This window comes from Camellia sinensis, chromosome 13 (assembly GCF_055761805.1).
Source record: "Camellia sinensis isolate YWXY chromosome 13, ASM5576180v1, whole genome shotgun sequence".
Taxonomy (NCBI): domain Eukaryota; kingdom Viridiplantae; phylum Streptophyta; class Magnoliopsida; order Ericales; family Theaceae; genus Camellia; species Camellia sinensis.
The window spans coordinates 33,060,291-33,082,132 of record NC_138973.1 but is presented as its reverse complement, the minus strand read 5'-3'; the positions used below and the strand labels follow the sequence as shown (position 1 = coordinate 33,082,132).

The 21,842-nt window shown below is 33.5% G+C and overlaps 1 protein-coding gene across 1 annotated transcript; it reads left to right on the top strand.

The window, feature by feature from the left end:
- Positions 1-1,467: 1,467 nt before the first annotated feature.
- Positions 1,468-20,114, top strand: LOC114318386 (protein BREVIS RADIX). The gene is made up of 6 exons (XM_028265271.2): positions 1,468-1,923; positions 10,971-11,146; positions 16,714-17,117; positions 17,630-17,759; positions 19,012-19,388; positions 19,675-20,114. Exons 2-6 carry the CDS (start codon positions 11,030-11,032, stop codon positions 19,751-19,753), a joined length of 1,107 nt encoding a protein of 368 aa, XP_028121072.2. The 5' UTR covers positions 1,468-1,923; positions 10,971-11,029; the 3' UTR covers positions 19,754-20,114.
- The last annotated feature ends 1,728 nt before the right edge of the window (positions 20,115-21,842 follow it).

Here is a 21,842-nt window from a genome sequence, read left to right as displayed (position 1 = left end):
AACGGTTTTAAGGTAATTATTAGAAAATTATATTGATTGTCCTTGGACAGATTTCATGTGGTACCCTTAATTAATTTTTTATTAATTAAAATAATAGAATTTACGAAAATTATTTCTTGATGGACAGGGATTACATAGTCGTGTCCCTAATCAATTACAAATTATCATATTTTTTAATTACTCAATATAAAATTATAGATCATATCTTTCTCACCAATTATAATACTATATGTAAAGAGTAATACTATACGCACCAATTAATATACTAACTAGTGTATCATGTGACATAATTTAAGAGTCTTTTGATATTTGTAATGTGATTAATAAGTAGGATCAATAATAATATCATAACTAGTGTTGGTACACTAATTAGTATACTAATTTGTACATATACCACTACCGATATATAAGACACCATATGACTCTGTGTATTAAGAAACACCTGACATTATTATGTTGTTTGGAAACTAGCTATTAAGTCATAATTTTTTGTTTTGTTTTGGTCTTCAGTGACATTTTTGTAAAATTATGCCACTCCCTCTATTTCAAAATATTAGTCTCTCATTATATTTTTTATTGCTTGAAAATATTAGGTCATTTTGTAAATCAAAGACTAAAAGTATGAATTTTCTACTTTGTCCTTATTTTAAATTCATTAACATTATATGAAGTATAATAATTATACTACTAAAGGGTAATTTGAAAAGTTAATATTTTTAAAATGTAATAATTATATTACCAAAAAAAAAAAGATACCACAAGAGGAACTAATATTTTGAAATGGAGGGGGTATTTTTTTTTTTAGCTTTTTCCGATTCATCTTGTGTAGATGAATCTAAAAAGTATAAAAATTTGGAATAATAACAAATAATAAAAAAAAAACCAAAATAAGTTCACTATTTTTTACTTATTTTTGTTCTTTCTAATTTTTTAAAGATTTTTTTAAAAAAATTAATTTTTCAAATCGTCTTGTATAGAAGCCTAAATTTTAGCAAGTTTTTCTTTAAAAAAGATTCATTAAAAACGAAAATTTGCTAACAAAAATTTGACACAAATTTGACTTTATTTTTTAGTTTAAACAATTTAATTCCCGTTAATGTTGCCATTAATATTTTCTTCATATAACACGACTAATTTTTGTTTGAGGGTATATATCAAGAGATTGACAAAAATTATATGGTTTAATATGGGTTGGTTTGGCATGAACTATATAATCCATCTTTTTATCTTTTTATCTTCTTTCCATCACATCACCTCTTTACTTTTCTACACATCTTTTCGTAAAAAGACAAAAAGTACACTTTTTTAGGACACCCGAAATCATTTAAATAAAAGGATTAAATTAAAATTAAGCAAATTTGTATTAAATTATGAGGGTAAAACACATTTTCCGTTACGTAACGGCGGACAACGACGGCGTCAGGCCCCTCTCTCTCTGTAAATATAGCAACAACGAGATGTTCTCTTCTCTTGTCTCTCTCTCTCATCTCCTTCTATTCGAAGTACTACATATATACATATATATATATATAGGAATAGAGATAATCGATATATATGTATATGTAACGCAAAACCAAGAGCTAAGTATCCTCACCTCCGTTTTTGAGTTCAATCCCAATCAAATCGTAAACTCGCTTGGTATTTTGCTCCGGTGGGGATTCGCTCTTGCTGTACTGTGAAGATTCTCTCCAAGTCTCTGCCATGGTGAGGCATTCTGTGTCCAAATTTGGAACAAATGTTGGTATCTTAGCTTGATTCTTCCAAGCTTAATTCAAGGGATTGAGAGATTTGACTGCTCTTCTGGAAAGATCTGGGAATTTTGTTTTTACTCTGTTTGGAGCTAAAAAGGATTGAAAGAGGGAAACCAATACTGATTACTCATATACTTGAATCGCCATTGAAGAGAGATAGGTCGATTTTAAGGTAAAATATTTGTATCCATAAGCTCATGAATGTTTACAGGAACACATTCTACATTGTGCTCAACTGTGTTTTTGTTATTGTTGTGGTTTTGCTCGATTTGAACGATTTTGATTTGATTTGAATTTCTTTTTTGCGAGACTCTGATGATTTGAGACAATTTTCGGCTTTTTGATTGTTTTTGTTTGCATTAGAAGCGTTTTCATGACAGTAATTTTCTCATTTCTATGACTCTTCTAATCAATTTTTGCATTTTTTGGATTTCGTTTATCAACATTGTTCTTCATTTTGTGTCAAAATTTGTTTGATATCATTTTTTTCTCCTGTTTAACTGTGTTCATGTCAACGATTCTATGTTCTATATATAAATATATATTTGTTAATTCAGTTTGATTTGGACTATAAGGATTTGTTTTGGAGTGTTTTAGAGAGAGAGAGAGAGAGAGTGTTAGTAATGGGCGCCCATGTGGCATGACCATTAAATTTGATTTTGAATCCTTATCCAAATAGGTTTTGATTTTGAAATCAAACCTATTTAGGATAACCACTCTTGAAACAGACGTTATCAGTTTGAACTGATATAGATAGATATAATATATATTAGATATTATCTGTATCTTAACTGATATGGATAGATATTATAATATATTAAAATATTTGTTATATGGTTATGGGTAATCCAAGAGAAACAACGTTGAGTCTGTTTCAACCTATATTCTGACTCTCTCCCAAGAAACAACGATCAAAGTCATTTTGCACTGTGGTTTGTGTGGGTGATATTCACCATTGTAATATCACCCCACTGCTGGGATTGATTTATCAGACTCTGGAAGCACGTGATTTATCCACGAGGTTCTATCATCGAAAGGTATGATATGATTATTTTATCCGCTGCATAATTGTTTGTTTTTATTTACATTGGTATCAGAGCCAATGATGGATATTTTCGTGCTTTCTTTTATCATGTGTATATTTATAAAAGATAGTGAGATCCAAAATATTTCATTTTTATGATCATTAATGTCATTTTTTAGAGCATAAATGATTTTATTTTGGAAAAAGGAGTCCGGCAGTACAAAAATCGGAACTGTCAGTACCCTGGAAGGCGGCGCGTGGCATTCACGCGCCACCACGCCGAAGCCACGCGCGCCCACGCGCTTCCACGCGCCTACACGCGCCGGATGCCCTTCTGACGCGCCTGCACGCGCCATCACGCGCGCGTCGGCGGTGCTGTCTACGCACGCGCGCCGTCCGCGCCCGCACGCGCGCCGCGTGCGGAGCCGAGCGCCGAGCCGAGGCTGAGCCGCGGGCCGAGCCGAGGCTGAGCCGCGCGCCGAGCCGATCCTTGAGCCGACTTGCGCTGAGCGGCGCCGAGCCGAGCCGAGCCGTTTTTCCGCGCTGGCTTGGCTCTAAGGCTCTGTTTGTTTGTTTTTTAATTCTGAATTGCGTTAATTGGCCATAATTTATTCGTTATAGCTTTGTTTTAAGCATGGTTGGTACCCTTAGACTCAGAATTAATTTTTCTACATTCTATAAAATTTTGAAAATTTTACGAAAATAAAAAATATTTTTTCTGTGTTAATAATTCATTTTTTATGCTTTAAAATGATGCTGGTATTGCATAAATAATTTTCTGGGGTTGAAATTTTTATTGTGGACTTCTGAAATGTTTTAATATCTACTGGTAATATTGTCTCATTTTATCAGTTTCTGGATTTTTTATTTCTAATTTTATGTGTATTTATTAGTCATTTAAAATTCCAGAATATTTCAGAAAAATTTCAGAATATTTCAGAACAATGTACATTTTAATTATGGCATAATCTGAATATTGTTTCTGTTTACTAGTTTCTGGATTTTTTTATTTCTAATTTTATGTGTGTTTAATTAGTTATTTAAAATTCCAGAAAATACCAGAAAATTTCAGGATGATGTACTTTCTGTTATGGCATAATTTAAATATTGAATACAGCATATTTTTTTTTTGGGTTTGTAATATGTTGTAATTAGAAGAGCATGATTATTTATTTATTTATTAGAATTCCATTATTAAATAAATATAGCATGAGTTATTTGTAGATTTACATTAAAATGCTATTGTATGGAATTTATCATGCTTTGTATATGCCATAGTCAGTGGGAGGTTATTCGGTTGAGAGAAATCTTTGTAGATTAACTCCCGAAAACCAATATTTTGCGCATAAATTAAACTAAATTTTGGATAATTGTCACTTGTGGCGCAAGAGATGATTACGAGCATAGCGGATTTTCGATCTTGCGACTTGTGTAATATTGTCACTATTTAATTTAGATTTTTGCGGCAAAATTATATTATGCTAATCAAATTAATCCCAATGCGAATTTCTCTCTAAATTGATTTAGCTTATGGAAGTTAATTTGGTTGACCTAAACTTAGTAGAGATGTTCAAATGTGAACAAACTAATCCCATTCTTTAGATGAGCAAAAGTCTTGGAGACTTTAGGTCAAACCTTAATTGAGCCAAAGTAAGGAAACATGACTCAAAGTCGCCGTGTTTTTGTTGCCTTGTTTGGCACAATAAAAACTAATGTGTGCGCTATAGTTAGCGGCACGCTACATAGTTTTGGTTGGCGAGTTTTGGAGTTATGAAATTAGTAAGCCCTCAATAGATCTGTATATGATCTTGACTAATGAGCTGCGCGGATTGACTTTGTAATTTGACTTGTAAATAATGTTACATCATTGGATGAAGTAACATTCAAGAGTCACGTCATCCGAGAAATGCGAGCTTAAATAAATTAGTCATTAAGTGTAAGACGAGTAGCCAGTACGAGCAGTGTTTTGCTCTCTACCCAATTATTGGGAGTGGATTGAGCGAAATTTCATGCACTATAATAGTGTGCGTTGAAATATCACGTGAAGTTAAAAGATTAGCGCTTAGAAGCTGCAAAATCTATTAACACTGAGTGAAAAGATTAGCGCTTAGTGGCTGCAAAATCTATTAGCATTGCCAACTTGTCTAAGTGTGGACACTTACTGTTTCCACACTTGAGTGTGAAACATGGATGAGGTGCTTCTTTGTGTGATTCCTTTACTAGGCTAACGTTTTGAATAACATTTACCACTAAGCGCAAACGTTGCAGCATAGTAATGAAAAGGTTAAGGCTGACAAGGTTGTTATGACTCTAAGAATTTAACGCATCGCTTGTAAGAACATTGTGTTGAATTAGACTGTTTAGCCTAATTCGCGCTTAAGTTACTTCAGGAGCTATCATAGTTGATAGCTTATTCTCTCCTTCTTGTGGATAGTAGAATTAATTGCAAGTGACTATGAAGCGAGAAATAGAGATGGCAACAGGAGTATCGTCATCTTTCAACTAGATGTATTAAAGTGTATGGAGAATAAAATTGACTTGAAGGTGCAGGGGATTAGCACTTACTAGTTAAATTTGCGACTTAGGCGCAGTTGATATCTCCATGACATCCTTTTTATGATCTAGTGAATATGACTTAGTCGTGAGTCATTACCTAGTTGGGCCTAAACCTTTAAAACTTGTCTTCGAGAACTCACACATTAAGATGATTGGAATTAGTTTATGACATTGGTCATGAACCAGTGGCTTATTATACTTAATCACATTAATGAGATGATGACACGATGGTTTGAGTAGGCCTTCTCGGGCCCACTCGCTTATGACATCCTGCTCTCATGTGAATGTGTAACTTTGTTCGCAATGGGTGCGCACAAGTAAGTAGGAAAGCCGCAGAAGGTCATTTGTTTTGGCGCATTTAGTCCACTATGATATTTTGTGACTAGATATGTGTGAGGGTACAATAGCTAAGCCTCAATCTTGACACATTTATAGATTACGATACGCATCTGAGTCAAGACTATTTGATCTCCCATAAGTCAAAAGTTTTGAGATGATTTTTGACATTGCACATATGAGGTCGAGATCAATTAGATAAGAGTTTTTTGTGCTTTTAGTTTTGACCAAGGTGGCGAGTATCTATTTGAGTTATTTTTTCAGAAAAACTCTGTGAAGAGAGATGGATGCTTAGAACATTGATTATTCCTAGTACTCAACAACACACTGGTGTAGTAGAGATAAGGAATTAAATATTGTTAATGTTAGGTAGATAATGGCGCAAAATGTTTCCCAATTGGGAATTGCACTAGTTTGTTGCCTATATCCCTAACTAAGTGCCCTCCATATCAGTTTTTACACTCCATTTTGAGTAATGGGTTAGCAGAGAGCCATCTATGGGCGATCTGTAACCATTAAGCAGCTTATCTTTATTCTACTTCTCATAAGATTGCGAAGTTAAGACCTAGGGTTCTATAGCGCATTATTGTATGCTGTGTTGTAAACACAAAGGGTCGTGTGGCGCATTATTGTATGCGGTCATGCAAACCCTCCGGGTCATGTGCATATAGGTAAGCAGCTTTGTGGTAGTGTAACTAAGTCACATAAAGTTTTATTAGTAAAGGTGACGTGAATAGAGTTTTCGGAACTCTATAAGATGGAGAATTCCAAGCATAGCGCTCTATGTAGCCTAGTTGAGAATGGAAAGAAATTTCCAATATCCTAGGGACAGTGGGAGCGATGTGTCTACTAATGGATTACTCCATTAGAGCAGAATACTCTACATTCTTAGTTGCGTGGTAGCAAATGTGAAAATTTTCCACGTCATCACTGGGTGATTGAGAGGGAAACATTCATGATTGCTCCGCAAGATGATAAAGAGCCTAGGATAATGCCTAAGGCTCTAGTCCCCTATTTTTTAAAAGTGGATCAATGTTGCGCAGTTTAAGACAAAGTCTTTGAGGATTAACCAATTTTTATAATTTGGTTGACTTTCCATTATGACGCAAAACTGTTATAAAGTTATGCGTAATTTGGATAGTCATTTTTGAGGCATAAGGCTCGCTAGATACCGAATGGTCGCATCATTGAGGAAAGTGTAGACCATGAGAAGACTTCCTCCTGGGGAGTGAGGTTATTTTGACTTAGGCTATAATTGACATAAGTTCGGAACATTGATTTGTGGACATTGTGACCCGATTTCTCATTAGAGAATTGGATAAGTAGATCCGTAGGGATTTACCTTCTGCTTTTATGGTAAAAAGTTAGGAGCGCAAAAAGGTTGCTAGTTCCAATAAATCTTTTACAGCCTAAAGCAGTTATCCAAACAGTGGTTCTTAGATTTCGTCAAGCCATGATAGGGCAACGATGATCGATGAAGACCACTGAGGCATGATCAATGGTCCAAAAGAAGTTTTTCCTTACTTAGTCATTATGAGCCAGGAATTTATAAGGTTGTCGCCACCTAGGGTGGGCAGTCCTCCATTTTAGATATGATGGACATGGGTGATGTAATTCATATGCTCGGATGTACGATCCTTAGGGATTGTTTTAAGAAAATTCTCGGTCTGTCTTCGATGACTTACATAGAGAATATCTTAGAATGATTCTAGATGCAAAATTGCAAATCCATTGACTTACCTATCGGTAAAAGCCAGAGCCTTAGCTATTGAGTGAATCCTCAGATTATCTTTGGGAGAAACAGATGACCTATATTCCTTGATCTTTTCTTTGTTGTGGGAGCCTAAAGTACGCTATGTGGGCGTATTCGGCATGATAAGTGTTATCTTTGATAAATGGTTAACTGAGTTGTTCAGACTTTGACCTTGCTCATTAGACTGTGGATAAAATGCTTTATTAGAAGCATATTAATTTGCTCATTGTAAAATTCAATGCGCTGGTTGGGCGCATCTGCGCTAGTTGGGCGCATTAAGAATGAACGCAAATTGGTCACCAAAAATATCTTTAGAGAGGTTATTGCGCAAGAGGTAGTGATCTTAAATCATTTCATGTGAGGCGCACATGGTGGATTCCGTTGTATATACTTATCGCAAGAGGTGCTGATATGGCTTATGTTTGGAATCCATAATTGCGCAAGCTGTGGTCATTTTTTTTTAAATCGATCACTTATTTTGAGATGATGGGATGTTGACACTATTATGGTTTGTGTCATAATGATTAGCAGATGATGATGTCAGCAGGCAAGATTGGCTCACTCACACGAGCAATCGCCCTTGGCGCTTGGGAGCGAGCAAGGATGAGACTGGTGGTTTATTTTATTCGGAGCCAAGAGAGGCTTAAATCATCCACTATGTATGTCGCCTTGGTTATAACCAAGATGAGGTCGTGTTAAGGACCAAACATGGATGTTAGTACCCACTTTCCATGTTGTGCCTGTTATGATTAGCCAGATGCGAGATCTCATTTGGCGCCTAGAAGGCGAGCAAATAGAGAATTCGGGTTAGGCGCTAGAAAGCGACTAGACTAATATCTGTACGGTGTATCGAGTATGACGTCACTCTTTATGGAAGAGTTACTCCACCGTAACATGTATTCATACTATATGTGCTTAGCGACCGAGTAATGAGGTGAGAGAATGGATCCCTGCTTCCTCACCGTGTGAGTCTTACGAGTCATTATTGATATGACTTTCATTTATATACCCTTTTGTGACTTTTGACTATGTCATAAGGTAAGGGGTTGATGTTCTGCTACTTTGGTATGTTGCCTGCGGTCATGTATGATTCGGCCTTAAGGGACATCACTGGGAAAGCGGTCAATCCTAAACTAAATGGCATGAGGGCAAAGGGAAGATCATCTAGTATTACACCACTGTTGTATATTCACTGCCGGCAACTCACATCGCTCTGTATGAGAGGCGAATTGAGTGTGAATATATTGCAAGAATTGAGAGGGTCAAACATGCTCTTTTTGAGGGATTAGAGATGTTTTTTGGACCGGTGTAATTAGATGGGTCTGGGGTATATGAGACACTATTTCTTTTCTTTTTGGGTTGATGTCTCTATGCTGGCTCATTTTGAGTTTCTAGTATAGAGCTCCCACATGCAGGTGTTCTCAGCAGTCGCACGGTGCAGTGGCTAGTATGAGATTGTTCGTTTTTGGGGAGATTGAGATAGAGATGTGGCAGTGTCATGCCAACTCATGTGCGAGTGGGAGATGTTAGTAATGGGCGCCCATGTGGCATGACCATTAAATTTGATTTTGAATCCTTATCCAAATAGGTTTTGATTTTGAAATCAAACCTATTTAGGATAACCACTCTTGAAACAGACGTTATCAGTTTGAACTGATATAGATAGATATAATATATATTAGATATTATCTGTATCTTAACTGATATGGATAGATATTATAATATATTAAAATATTTGTTATATGGTTATGGGTAATCCAAGAGAAACAACGTTGAGTCTGTTTCAACCTATATTCTGACTCTCTCCCAAGAAACAACGATCAAAGTCATTTTGCACTGTGGTTTGTGTGGGTGATATTCACCATTGTAATATCACCCCACTGCTGGGATTGATTTATCAGACTCTGGAAGCACGTGATTTATCCACGAGGTTCTATCATCGAAAGGTATGATATGATTATTTTATCCGCTGCATAATTGTTTGTTTTTATTTACAGAGAGTAAAGAAAGGAAGGATAGGTGTTAATATGTGTAAAGAGTAATGTCTGTACCGTTAAATATTTTATCAAATGTTTTATTAAATATTTTGTATGAATGTGAGATTCACACATAAGATGTATATAATGTAAATTTTACACTTACATTTGATAAAATATTTGAGTCGGCAGTATTTTTGGTGCAAATGGCATTGTAAAGGACCAGCCAATCAAGTGTGCTTTTCCTTCTTTTGTCTCTTTGTCGATTCAACAAACGCTTTCAACTCTCGACACTCCACGCCCTCGTACGCAAACATTGATTTCTATTAAAGCCATTGCTCATTGTTTGTTTCATTTTAATCGATTTCGATCATTACAAAGCTACCGCTACAAAGGAGATTCGATTCTACTCTGCTGCTGCTCTTCTTCCTGACTGACTCTCTCTCTCTCTCTCTCTATATATATATATATATATATTTATAATGACTCAATATGTATATATTTATAATGACTCAGGTCTTGAGAACATATTTTTTTTTGTAATTTTTTAATATTTTGATTAAAATATGATGTAAAAAAATTAATATGTTTGGGATAAATTTTTAATTTTTTATAAAAGATGTGTAAAAAGTAGAGAGAATATGAAATCTTTGACTTTTTTATATAAATTGATAATTTTTTAATTTTTTTAATGATTTTTTTGACTTTTAAACTAAAAAATAATTTTACCAAACAAGACCTCAGTCTTAATTTGACATGTGCATTGGGATGATTTGGAACCTAAAATAATTGTAAAAAGATAAAATAATTATTTTTAGTCTTATTTTATTTTTATTTTACAAATTTTTTTAAAAAATTAAAAAATTCATCCCAAATAAAGTTATTTTAACCGCAAATGAAAAATTCAAATGTGATGGGAAGGAAAAAAAACAGAAGAGAATCGATTATTATATTATAATGTATTCGTCAGAAACTTCGGCATACAGAAATCTCATCCTTTATTCTTCTTTATTTGGTCTCTGCACATCAAACCACGCACACATCACACTCATTTTGAGAGATTGCTTTCAAATTTTTTTCCAATCAATTATTGACCCAATTCTTCAGTTCTTTTTTCTTTTCTCTGAAAAACCTGTTTGGCATCCTGGACAATCAGACAGCGAAGTTTTTGTTGTTTGCTCTCGGTCACCAGACTTGCAACATTCTGTTTTCTCGGCAACCAAACAGGACTACCGAGGTTTTTTTTAATTATTTTATTTTGGAAATACAAAGAATGTTCTAATATCTAGTGTGGTTGGTACTATTTGACAAAAATACCCCTGGGAAAAGAATGAAATTTGTAATGGATTAATTGTTTCTTCTTTTATATTTCAGCATTGCTATCATGAAAAGTCTTTCATGAAATGATCATGAAAGATTTATAAGTTTTGAATTATATTTAAAATAAAGCACTACACACTAATTAAAATAATTTAAAAGTCACAAATCTTTCATAATTATTTTCATGACCCTTAACATTTGTCTTTATATTTTGTTGTTGTAGTTAATTTGTTTACTTCTTTTTTCGTGTGCAGGTAAAAAAAAAATATAAAATTAAAAAAAAAAAAAAGTGATTAAATAAGAAAAAGAGAAAATGCTGACGTGTATTACGTGTTCGAAACAAAGGACGACGGAGGAGGAAGAGGGCGGCGGAGAAGGGGCGCGTGGGACGCCAAGTACAAAAGAAGCCGTCAAAAGCCTGACGACGCAGGTTCTAATCCTATGCTCTCTCACCTTCCCTCTCTTCTCCGAGGAGCAAGGATCCTCTAGAGTTTTTTTTTTCTAAGGTTTCCTAGAGTGGTGTGTTGTATGGTTGAGATTTAATGACAAGTCACATCAATTTTTTAGCATTAAATCTCACCCATACAACACACCACTTTAGAAAACTTTAGGAAAAAAAAACTCTAGAGGATCCTTGGTGTTCTCCGAGACCTATATTTTGCTTTTTGGCAGTCTCTGTTTACTTTTCTTTTCATTCTTTCCTTGTTTGTATAAACAAACAAAAATCACTAGTCACGGCCTTCTGCTTTGAGATGCTGGGTCCACTTTTCATCTTATATGACAATACATACACACATGCGTATGATTCCAGTGTATCATATGCGTATGGTCCACTTTTTTTATTTATATATATAAAGAAAGCACTTTTCTGTTTAACATTTCTGCATTATTTTGGCAATACATTAAAAAAAAGTTAATTTTTTTATTTTTTTATTTTATCTATCATCAGATATTACATCAAATTTAAATAAAAATTTGATCTGACACGATATATTCTAACTTTTCATCAAATATGGCTAGTCGACCAGCCAGTTGTGCATCTAGAGTAATTTTTCATCAACTCATCTCAAAATTGATTATCCCGGCAAACGTCTGGTCTCACTTACAAATTTGATAAAAAGGAAAAAAGATTCCTTCATTTGATAAAAATAAAGTACCGCTTTTTTCATTTAATACCAAATTGATGAAACGGTTGAAGCATCGTTTTCATTAATTTTTCATCAAATTTATATGATAAAGGATTAGAGATGGTCTTAGAAAGATTTACTTAAACCTTCGTTTGAGATGTTGACTATTTTAATTAATTTTTTATTTATTTATTTTAGTCAATGAACAAAGTTGTGTTTGAAATGATTCGTAATTTTTTTTTTTCCTTGTAGTTGAATGGATAGTTGTGGGAGAAAAAAAGTGATAGATTGATATGTAGAATATGACATTTTATCTTATTAATTATTTTTATTTTTTTTTATTAACTATTTTAGCCAATAATCATCATCCCAAACACCACCACCACCTAAACATCAATTAAAACATCTATTAATATTAAAAAAAAACTAACCCCTTTGTTTCAAATTATTTGTCCGAGAAATGAAAACTTAAAAATAATATATTGTCATACTAAATATTTGTATTTTTTTTGTTGTTGATAATTTTGACATGAGAATATATTATTTTTCGGTTCTCATTTTTCGTAATGGACAAATAATTTGAGACGAAAATTGTAAAATGTTAATATATTTACACCTCTGCCTTTTAATAGGTCCCATTTTTTCGTTTATTCATATTGACGTTTTTTTGGTGGGACATATTTATTTACATATGAAAAACTAACCGTTGGGTTGTATGTCAATTTTTTTTTATAAGGAAATGCTAACCAATGGATGGTTGTTGATATTGTTTTAAGTAAAAAATTTATTGAAATATATAAAATATGTATATAAATAAATAAAAATATGTCAAATATGGTGTGAAATTATAATTTTTATTTTTATTCTTAACAAACATTATTCTGGACTCATTATTAAAATATTTATAATTTATTGCTTGGTGGTTGAAAAGAATCATAACTAATACTATACTATAGCATTTTTGTACTAAAAGAATATATATTTTATAGGTGAGTTTATTGCTAGAGTAGTTACGTCCACTAGTAAGGAAAACGTTAGGTTCGCCTAGCTAGCACAGTAGTCAAAGCTTTTGATATAATCTTTGAATGGGCAATGGAAAAAGTCCTATGGTGCAAATGTAGAATTTATTTTCCTACAGTAAAAATCTTCTTTTTTTGTCCTGTAGAGAGAGGGCAAACATGTCGAGTTCACAGGTTGTAAAGCTTCTCGTAGGACACACACACCAACCAAGTCTGTGACTTGGTTGACTGTGACATGGTTCACATTTGGTTAAATGGTTTAACTCTTGGTCCTTTTTACGTTTAGTAATATCAGAGCATTTTTGTATCTTTTCTTTGAGCAGAATCAAACCTGCAACTATGCTTTGTTTGAAACTGATATCCATTATATGATAGTTTTGTTTTTGGGTCTACTGCTGAATTTCATTTGCTCATAATCTTCTTAGTTTGTCTGTAGGTCAATAGTGGATGGAACTTTTAGGCCATGTTTGGTTTTTAAATTAGCTTTAGGAGAATATGGAATTGTGAAAAGATTTGTAGGCATAAGCATTCAAATTTCACTACTGTCATTGGATACTACTAATTTGTGATAAATATACATTCATAGCACCCAATATAATTTTAATTTATCAAGTAAGCAAAAATTGTGGTCATACGCCTACTGGCCCTCTGGTGGGGTCCTCGTATAAAGCAATTGGGTGTACTAGATGTAACGATGCTTAGGGATTGTTTAGGAAGTATTAGATTAGTATATTTTTTGATATTTTATAAAAAAAAACGTGAAATATGAGTTGGGTTTAAAGTGATGTGGTAGAGGTAATATGACCTAAATAAGATAATGTGATTGATCAGTTAGTAAGATTGATCAGTTTTTTCACCAATATACTTTCTAAGATCTTTAGTAAGATTGTGATTGGAAAGTAAAAACGTGTCTGTAAGAGTGAAAAAGAAACAACTTGTCCCTGGTAGGAAAAAGCTTCAACAGGATTTGTTTGATAGTCTCACGAAGGTGATGACCAAAAAAGCCCACACAGAACAGGACATGACACGAATGCAATAGTTTTCAAAAATATAGTACACGAAATGTCAAGAGGCTCAAAATAAATAATTTTATATATTTATTATATGTTATGTATAGAATTTTTTTATTTAAAAACAATACTACATAACATTAATTCCTTAAATCCAAAATAGTAGTGATTATTACATATGAATGTAGATTGTTTTTTTTATCATCAATGCATCATAAGTTTAAGCACAGAAAAAAATATTCAATAAAAAATGGGTTATTCCCCTATCTAAGCGCTTTCCCCTGTACAATAGTCATCTCATGTATGTTTAATGGTAGGCACATGAACCCCTTAGCGTCCAAAGCTGTTCGAGTCAAAAAATTAGAAAGAGGACATATTGACACATGCGTCCAACACGTGTCTGAAAGTGTCGACGCCACATTCTTGAAAGCTCTGCAAGGCAGCATAATGCTTCCAGAATCCAGGTTTGATGATAGGACTTGGTAACAGTGTAGTTTTGTCCACCTCTAATGATATTATCTTTGTTTTTCATTGGACAATTTCCAGAATTAGTGGCCAAATGCTTCCCAACAACCTCTTCAAATCAAAATATTGAGATAAAATCCTTGCAAGTTGCAAGTACACAGAGAAAATCTGAATCGCATTATTTTCTCAAAACATAATAATTCTTTAATTTGCCTAAGTCAAGGTTTTAGTTAATTGGTCAGAAAGGTAGTGGAGATGGATCATATGGTAACTTCTTCCTAGAATATGCAACTCCATTACAGTAGTAGCGACAATATGTCGCATGCTATATCCTAGTGGGAATCGTGGGACAAGAGAATAAGCGTATTGAGAAAGACAAATCCTAGTGTCCTTACTGTGACCCATCATTGAATCCTTGTCTACCAAATTGTATGCAAAAGTATTCACAATTGCGAGTAGGGAAAATTGTTACCCTGCCAATACCCAGTGAAGTGAATTTTATGACCAAACCAAAGAAAAATTAATGGAATTTCAAACTTCTTTAGACCATCATCTTTGACCCTGATATTTCCCACATGGAACACAGCTGCATTTAATTTGTTAAATGTGATGGAGTTAAGCATCCAAATGGCAATCTCCTTAAATGTGGACAGTTGTTCATATTTGATGCTATGATGCTTTATACTATTTATCTGTCTGCTGAACCAGAAAAAGTGTTGGCTAGTTGCAGACTATGCATTTCCTTTTTCTTCATAGGTTTTTTTTTGGGGAATTATTTTGTCAAAAAGAACAAAATAAGTTAATACACTGCAATTGCCAATTCTACTCTCACCATGGAGGACCGACTTAATGGGGGTCTTGTCTGTTCTTTATTATGTTACTTGAATAGGATTCCTAAGCCTCTAAAGAATATATATGATAGGTTTCTAGATTAAAGAGTGCTTCTAATTAGAAAATGACTCCATAATTATGAGTTTTACATTTTTTCAGTGATTCTAGGCTTTCCTGAAAAATAAAGAATAAATAAACTAGTTGGATGTTTTTTGAAAGACTGATAATAAAAAAAAAAAGTATTTTTGAAAAAAAATGAAAGCAAATAGCGAAAGAGAAGGGTCCCAAAAAAGAGGTAGAATTGGGTAGTTTGGGAAGGGGACTAGAAATAGATGACAGATAGCCACTCCTGGACAATGAAAGAACATAGTAACCATTCACTCTATCGATATTTGATGTTATCAATCTGCTTATTAATTAGCCAATAAAAAAAAATCTGCCTATTGATTAACATTACTGTAAAATCTACGAGTAAATCCCTCTCCTTTATTGATTACGTAGGAACAAATTTTTCCCAACTCTTTTGCATCCGGCCCATTTTTTCCTACTAACCAATTACATTGCAAAACTGAATAAACTTTACCAAAAAACTATCAGTGTGTTTGGTTTTTGTTTTTTGAAAATTGAATTTTTTATTTTTCGTGTTTTCTTTTTAAGTGAATATTTTTAAAGTTTTAAGCAATTTTTTTTTACTTTTTTAGATACACCTTGCTTAGATGTATCTAAATAATAAAATATTTGTGAAAAAATATATTAAAAACTTAATAAATACATAAAAATACAAAAAATATACTGAATTTTCAATTTTTTTTTTTTGGTATTTTTGGTATTTAGTGAATTTTTTTTTTGGTATTTTTGGTATTTATACTTGTTAAGTATATTTATGTTAGGTATGTCTAAAAATTAAAAAAATTGCTTAAAATATTTGAAAAATTCAGTGAAAAAAAAATACGGAAAATGAAAAAATAGAATTTTTTTAAAAGTGAATTCTGAAAACTGAAACCAAACAGAGTGAATGTTACTGTACTGCTAATGCAGTGGCTTGTTGAGCATTGGACAAACTCGACATATAGGACAACATGAAAAAATACAATAAATATATGCATTAGAAGTTAAAGTTTAAAAATCGCCCGATTTTGATGAACAAGTAATAGTTCACATGGAAAGGTTTGCAGTTGTTAATGTACACCTGTGTAAACATTAGTAGTAAAGAAAGCAATCTTCATCATGCATTGGTTCTGAGTTGTGCTTAATTTTTCTTATCATCAAATTGTTTCCATATTGTCCATCTCCCAATACACTAGCCATGATCACATTTATATTATGGATGTAGTATGTCCAATTACTGAAACTGGCTGAAAGTCTATTGAAAGCTCACAGAATGCCTTTGAAGTCTGAATCTACACTTCAAAGAATTTATCATATAATCCTTTGATTTCATATGCAATATCTTATATAAATACACCTTATAATTTGTATGATAAGTATTTATTTTTGGTCAACTATTCATGTGGTAAGTTAACTTTTGATTTCAACAAAATGCAGATCAAGGACATGGCATTGAAAATGTCGGGTGCCTATAAGCAATGCAAACCCTGTACAGGTTCCAGCAACTACAAGAAAGGACAGCGATCTTTCCCAGACTTTGATACAATTTCAGAAGGGGTTCCCTACCCCTACATGCAACCAGGAAGCTCGAGTTCAACACCTGCATGGGATTTCACTACCACAGGTCACCGGACCGGTGGATCTGATTCGAGGTTCACAGGGGCATATGGCGGTGACCGGACCCCTAGAAGATTAGAATCTATCTCCGCCCGGACTGGTGAAGTGGTGCTAGAGGATGATGATGAGCCCAAGGAATGGATGGCACAGGTGGAACCTGGTGTTCAAATTACTTTTGTTTCACTTCCTAATGGTGGGAATGATCTGAAACGAATCCGCTTCAGGTAGACTAGTGTTCTATAGCATTTTTCATTAGCTAGGTTTCAAATTATAGCTCAAGCATTACATTACAATCTAGATAAATCCAAACTGAAGCACAGGCTCTGAATTTCTTCCTTTCACTTCTTAGAATTAGAAGGCTTTGGAAGGTAGAAATTGACTAAAAAATTTGTTTGATATCTTGCTAGTCTTCCCATGTCTGAAGGATCCAAGACAAGAGTTATCAAGACTGATAGTCATTGACATGTCGTGGTCACATATTTTGGACCCAACCATTACATGGACTAGACCTACCCACATGCACTGATGTAATGCATGTGGAAGCTTGTCTGACCAGTGAAGTAATGGACCTACTTGAATCTATCCTCACCAAAAAAATGCTCAGATCTAGATATAAAACGAATTATCTATCTTTTGGATGCCAACTTGCTGAGTGTATCTACAATTTTTTTCTGTTAAAATTTATTTTGCTTTTAAGATTCAATACTAAAGTAACTTGGATATTTACGTTTTGAAGCCGAGAGATGTTTAACAAATGGCAAGCTCAACGATGGTGGGGTGAGAACTACGATAGAATCATGGAGCTCTATAATGTCCAGAGATTCAACCGGCAAGCTCTTAACACTCCCCCAAGGTCTGAGGACGAGGTAAAACACATTTGACTTCTACATTTTAATTTCACTTTGTCATGCATTTCATTGTTTTCTGCTTCTTTGATAAGATGAATGTACAACAGGTCCTGAACCACAAACCAGTATCCACAATAGACATTTTCTCTGTCCTGATCATTCCAAATCTTCATGACAGATCACACTTGCCTATCTTCCAATGCAAGCTTTGTCCATTTTATAGTCTTTTTAGTGAGCTCTTTCCCAACTAATTGGAAACAGCTCTGTAATCTAAACATTGCAGTGGATCCCAATAGGAGGTCTAAGTTTATTGCCTCTGAAAAAGAGGTCAGGCTGCATCCTTCCTCAGTAGATATTTCGATCTACTATTTTCCTTTGGACCTTGTATAGTTGGATAACCCTAGGCAGAAATAGCAGTATAGAGGGACAAGACTGCAGACAAGTGGTATTTTAGGAGGTTCTTGTTTTTTAATTCAGATTAGAGCATTTCTGGATATACCTTAATTTAACTAAACGTGGTGAAGATTTTTGTGCAAACAGTTATTTTGAAGATTTTTGTCCTACAAAATCCAAAATATTGGTTTTCAATTGGCCATATTTTGTTCCTACTTTCGTAATGTTCCTATTCCAAATGAGAATTTGCCCTTTTAAGAACTATGTAAACACCACATAGCCATTCAATTTTCATGAAACAAATTTTAACTTGCCCTTGCTATATGGCTTCTTTTCTTTCTTGGAAATTCGAAAGTGTCTCATTTTCCATTCGCCCGTTTTATGTCCAATTTTCCAGTTAATCCTTCTTGAGGTATTATGCTAAAAGTTTTGCCATTATTCTCAAACATTACAAAGAGCATGACCACTGTCATAGCCCTTTTGTTTTGAGGAAATCATATTAACTGTTGCTGTTTAACTGCAATTAAATTGGCCAAATGACCAAGAAGATTAATGGAAACTTGGAATATTATAGCAAGCAGGGGTTAGAGAGATTCCAAGTTATTAATCCTTTATAATTCTTCTCTCAATTTAATATATCATTTTATCAAGAAGCAAATTGAGCTGAAAGGAAAACACTCTAAAAAATATCTTCTGACTACTAGTACTGACAAACTTGTTGGTTTTCTTGATTGAGTTCTTGAATGACTTCGTTGCTTCCTGCCTCTTAACTGCAAAAATTGTTACAATTTTTAGTGATATTTGTGTCTATATCCATCTGCAAATGAACTGATACAAAATCCCCATAGCTTACAGAAATTATATTCTTGCAATGCAGAGAGATTCTTCTTACTCAAGATTAGGATCGGCCAGGGAGAGTCCTATAACTTCATCACTAAACAAAGAATGGACGCCAAGAAACTATTATAAACCTTCTGGCAGTAAAGGGAATTTCCCACCAGAGCCTCCAGATCAAGGAGGCAGCCACCACTACAACGCTGGGTCCAGTACTTATGTTACTAGTGGCCCAAAGGGTGAGACATCATCAATGGATGCATCAAGGACAACAACGTCCTCTAGAGACGAGGCTTCAGTTTCAATCAGCAATGCTAGTGAAATGGAATCGGAATGGGTTGAGCAAGATCAGCCTGGGGTTTACATTACCATCAGACAACTAACTGATGGCACTAGGGAGCTGCGGCGTGTCAGATTCAGGTAATGAAATTTATTCACTCTCTACTTTCCTTCACTTTTTGTGCTGTTTGGTATTCAGGATGATAGAGCTAAAACAAATTTGGAGACTTAATTCATTCAAGATTGTTTTTATTAAGGTTTCAGAGTTTTCATTTTTCTTTCTGTGAAAAGAAGTTAATGAAATGTTGAAATCAGTTTTTCTCTTCCAAATTTCTTCAAATTGAACACTGCTACAACAGCTTTAGATTGAAGCTTTTTCTATCTACGTGTGCCGATAATCTTTATTTTCCACTCTCTTTTTTCACAGCCGTGAAAGGTTTGGAGAGGTGAATGCCAAGACCTGGTGGGAAGACAATAGGGAGAGAATACAAGAACAATATCTTTGAATTATATACATGTTTTTCACGGGGCTAATTCTGCGGTTAGAACACACTTTCTCTGGAAATGGAACCATTACATTTTGCTTCTAAGCATGTGATGGTGCAAATCTATTTACTAAAAGGGAGTCACCACCGATTCGATTATCAACTACAATAGTTTTAGGATCGAAACGGGATCATGTCCTAATGCTCTTTGATGATCCCTGACAGTCAGGCATTTGTGATGATGATTCAGTCTGTACAGTGGCCCTATTATAGTAGATAGAAATATAACTTGAATGGAATGCCATGTAAGGATACAGTAATGGTGTAGTTTCTGGAGGCCTTTTATTTTATATTTTACATATATATTCTTTTTTGTTGTTTCTGTCTCTGATCTTTCACATGTCATCATACCCATATTTGAAAGAGACAAAAAAAAAAAAAAAAAAGAAAAGATTCTCTTAGCCTTGTTTTTTCCTCTTTCAGATTTGGCTCAAGATTTAAATGTCTCGAGTTTGTTCTTTGTAGAATCATATCTAGTTTGAAAAATGAAATTGGAGCCTTGTTGCTCAGGAGACTCATACACCGTTTTTGGAGGAGGACCAAGACAAAGCAGTAGTACAGGCTCTCTCTCTCTCTCTCTCTCTCTCTCTCTAAAGAGCATAGAGATAGGAATGATGCATTTTGTTGCAAGTGTTAGTAGCGTTTTGGGTTGGTTTGTGTTTAGAATTATGATTTGAGTGTAGAGTTATATTTTAAGTTTGTGAGTTTTGGAATTATGATTTGAAAAGAGAAAATTTGTTTGGTTACGAATTTTAAAAAAATATTGGAATTGAATTTTGAATTGAGTGTTAAATTTTTGAAATGAGTGTTGAATTTGGAAAAAGTTATTTGATTATGAGTTTTGAAAAGAATTTTCAAAATTTAATTCAAAAATTTATAACTCACAACTAAACACACGTTTTAAAATTTTATTGAAAATTATATTCGAAGCTCATAACAAAATTCTTTTTAAAATTCAATTCAAAAAACTAAATATTGACAAAAATAATTTTTTTATTTAAAAAAATTAAAAAAATTCCAAAAATGTTTCTTTATTTAAAATATTAAAAAAATATTTTTATTTTTTTTATTTTTTAAAAATTATTGTGACAAATTAATTTTTATTTCAATTTTTTTTTTGTTAATTTTAAATAAATGTCCAAATATTTTGTCATTTTGGTCGCAAAAAAATATTTTCTACATTTAAAAATTATCAAAAACAAATATAATTGGTTTTTTTTTTCCAGATAATAGGTCCCAGTAAGCGTGAGTAGCTAATATTTCGATCCACTCAAACCGATCAAACCGAATCAATCCGCCGCATTTTGGATGGATTCATAATGACAAGCGGATGATTATGGATTGATTTTTTTCTATCCGCCAAGTTTTAGACGGATGGCGGATTTGAGGTTCCTTTAGCCGCAATCAAACCGTCAAACCGTGAGCACCCCCAATAATTTGTAAGACTTTGTATTTTTAATTTATTTAGATATTCCGTTTGTATTCTCAATTGAAAAAGAATTTATTTTCAATTTGAAAATCCTTTTATCAAATGATAAGTGTTGATATTTGGTATTTTTATGTGGAAAATATAAAGCTTAATTTTATCATTTAAAAAAAATCAAATTAAATAATTTTTGAATAAAAAAAATAATGAAATAATTATTGATAATGCATGGTGTTATTATATGTATTTATTATTGGTATTTAACAATTTACTTGATAATATTTTGGTTTTGTTGAGTTGGATTGTTATCCAAAAAAATTGTTGACAAGTTATATTATGTTCAAAATTTGTAAAAGTAAAAACAGCCAAACTGATTTGCATTCATCCGCCAATTAACTCAATCTTCATCCGTCAATTCGGCGGACGAATGTGGACTGATTTTTTTCAAATCCAACGGACAGATGATGAATTGAAAGTTCTCTGGCCAAAATCGAACCATGAACACTCCTAGGTCCCAGTTGCTAAAAAAAAAAAAAATTATTCTGATCAACCAGCCGGGCGTCCCGGAGATAGTCGAGTAAACCCAAAAATTGAAAAACTGTCTAGGCGTATGTCCAAGCAAAC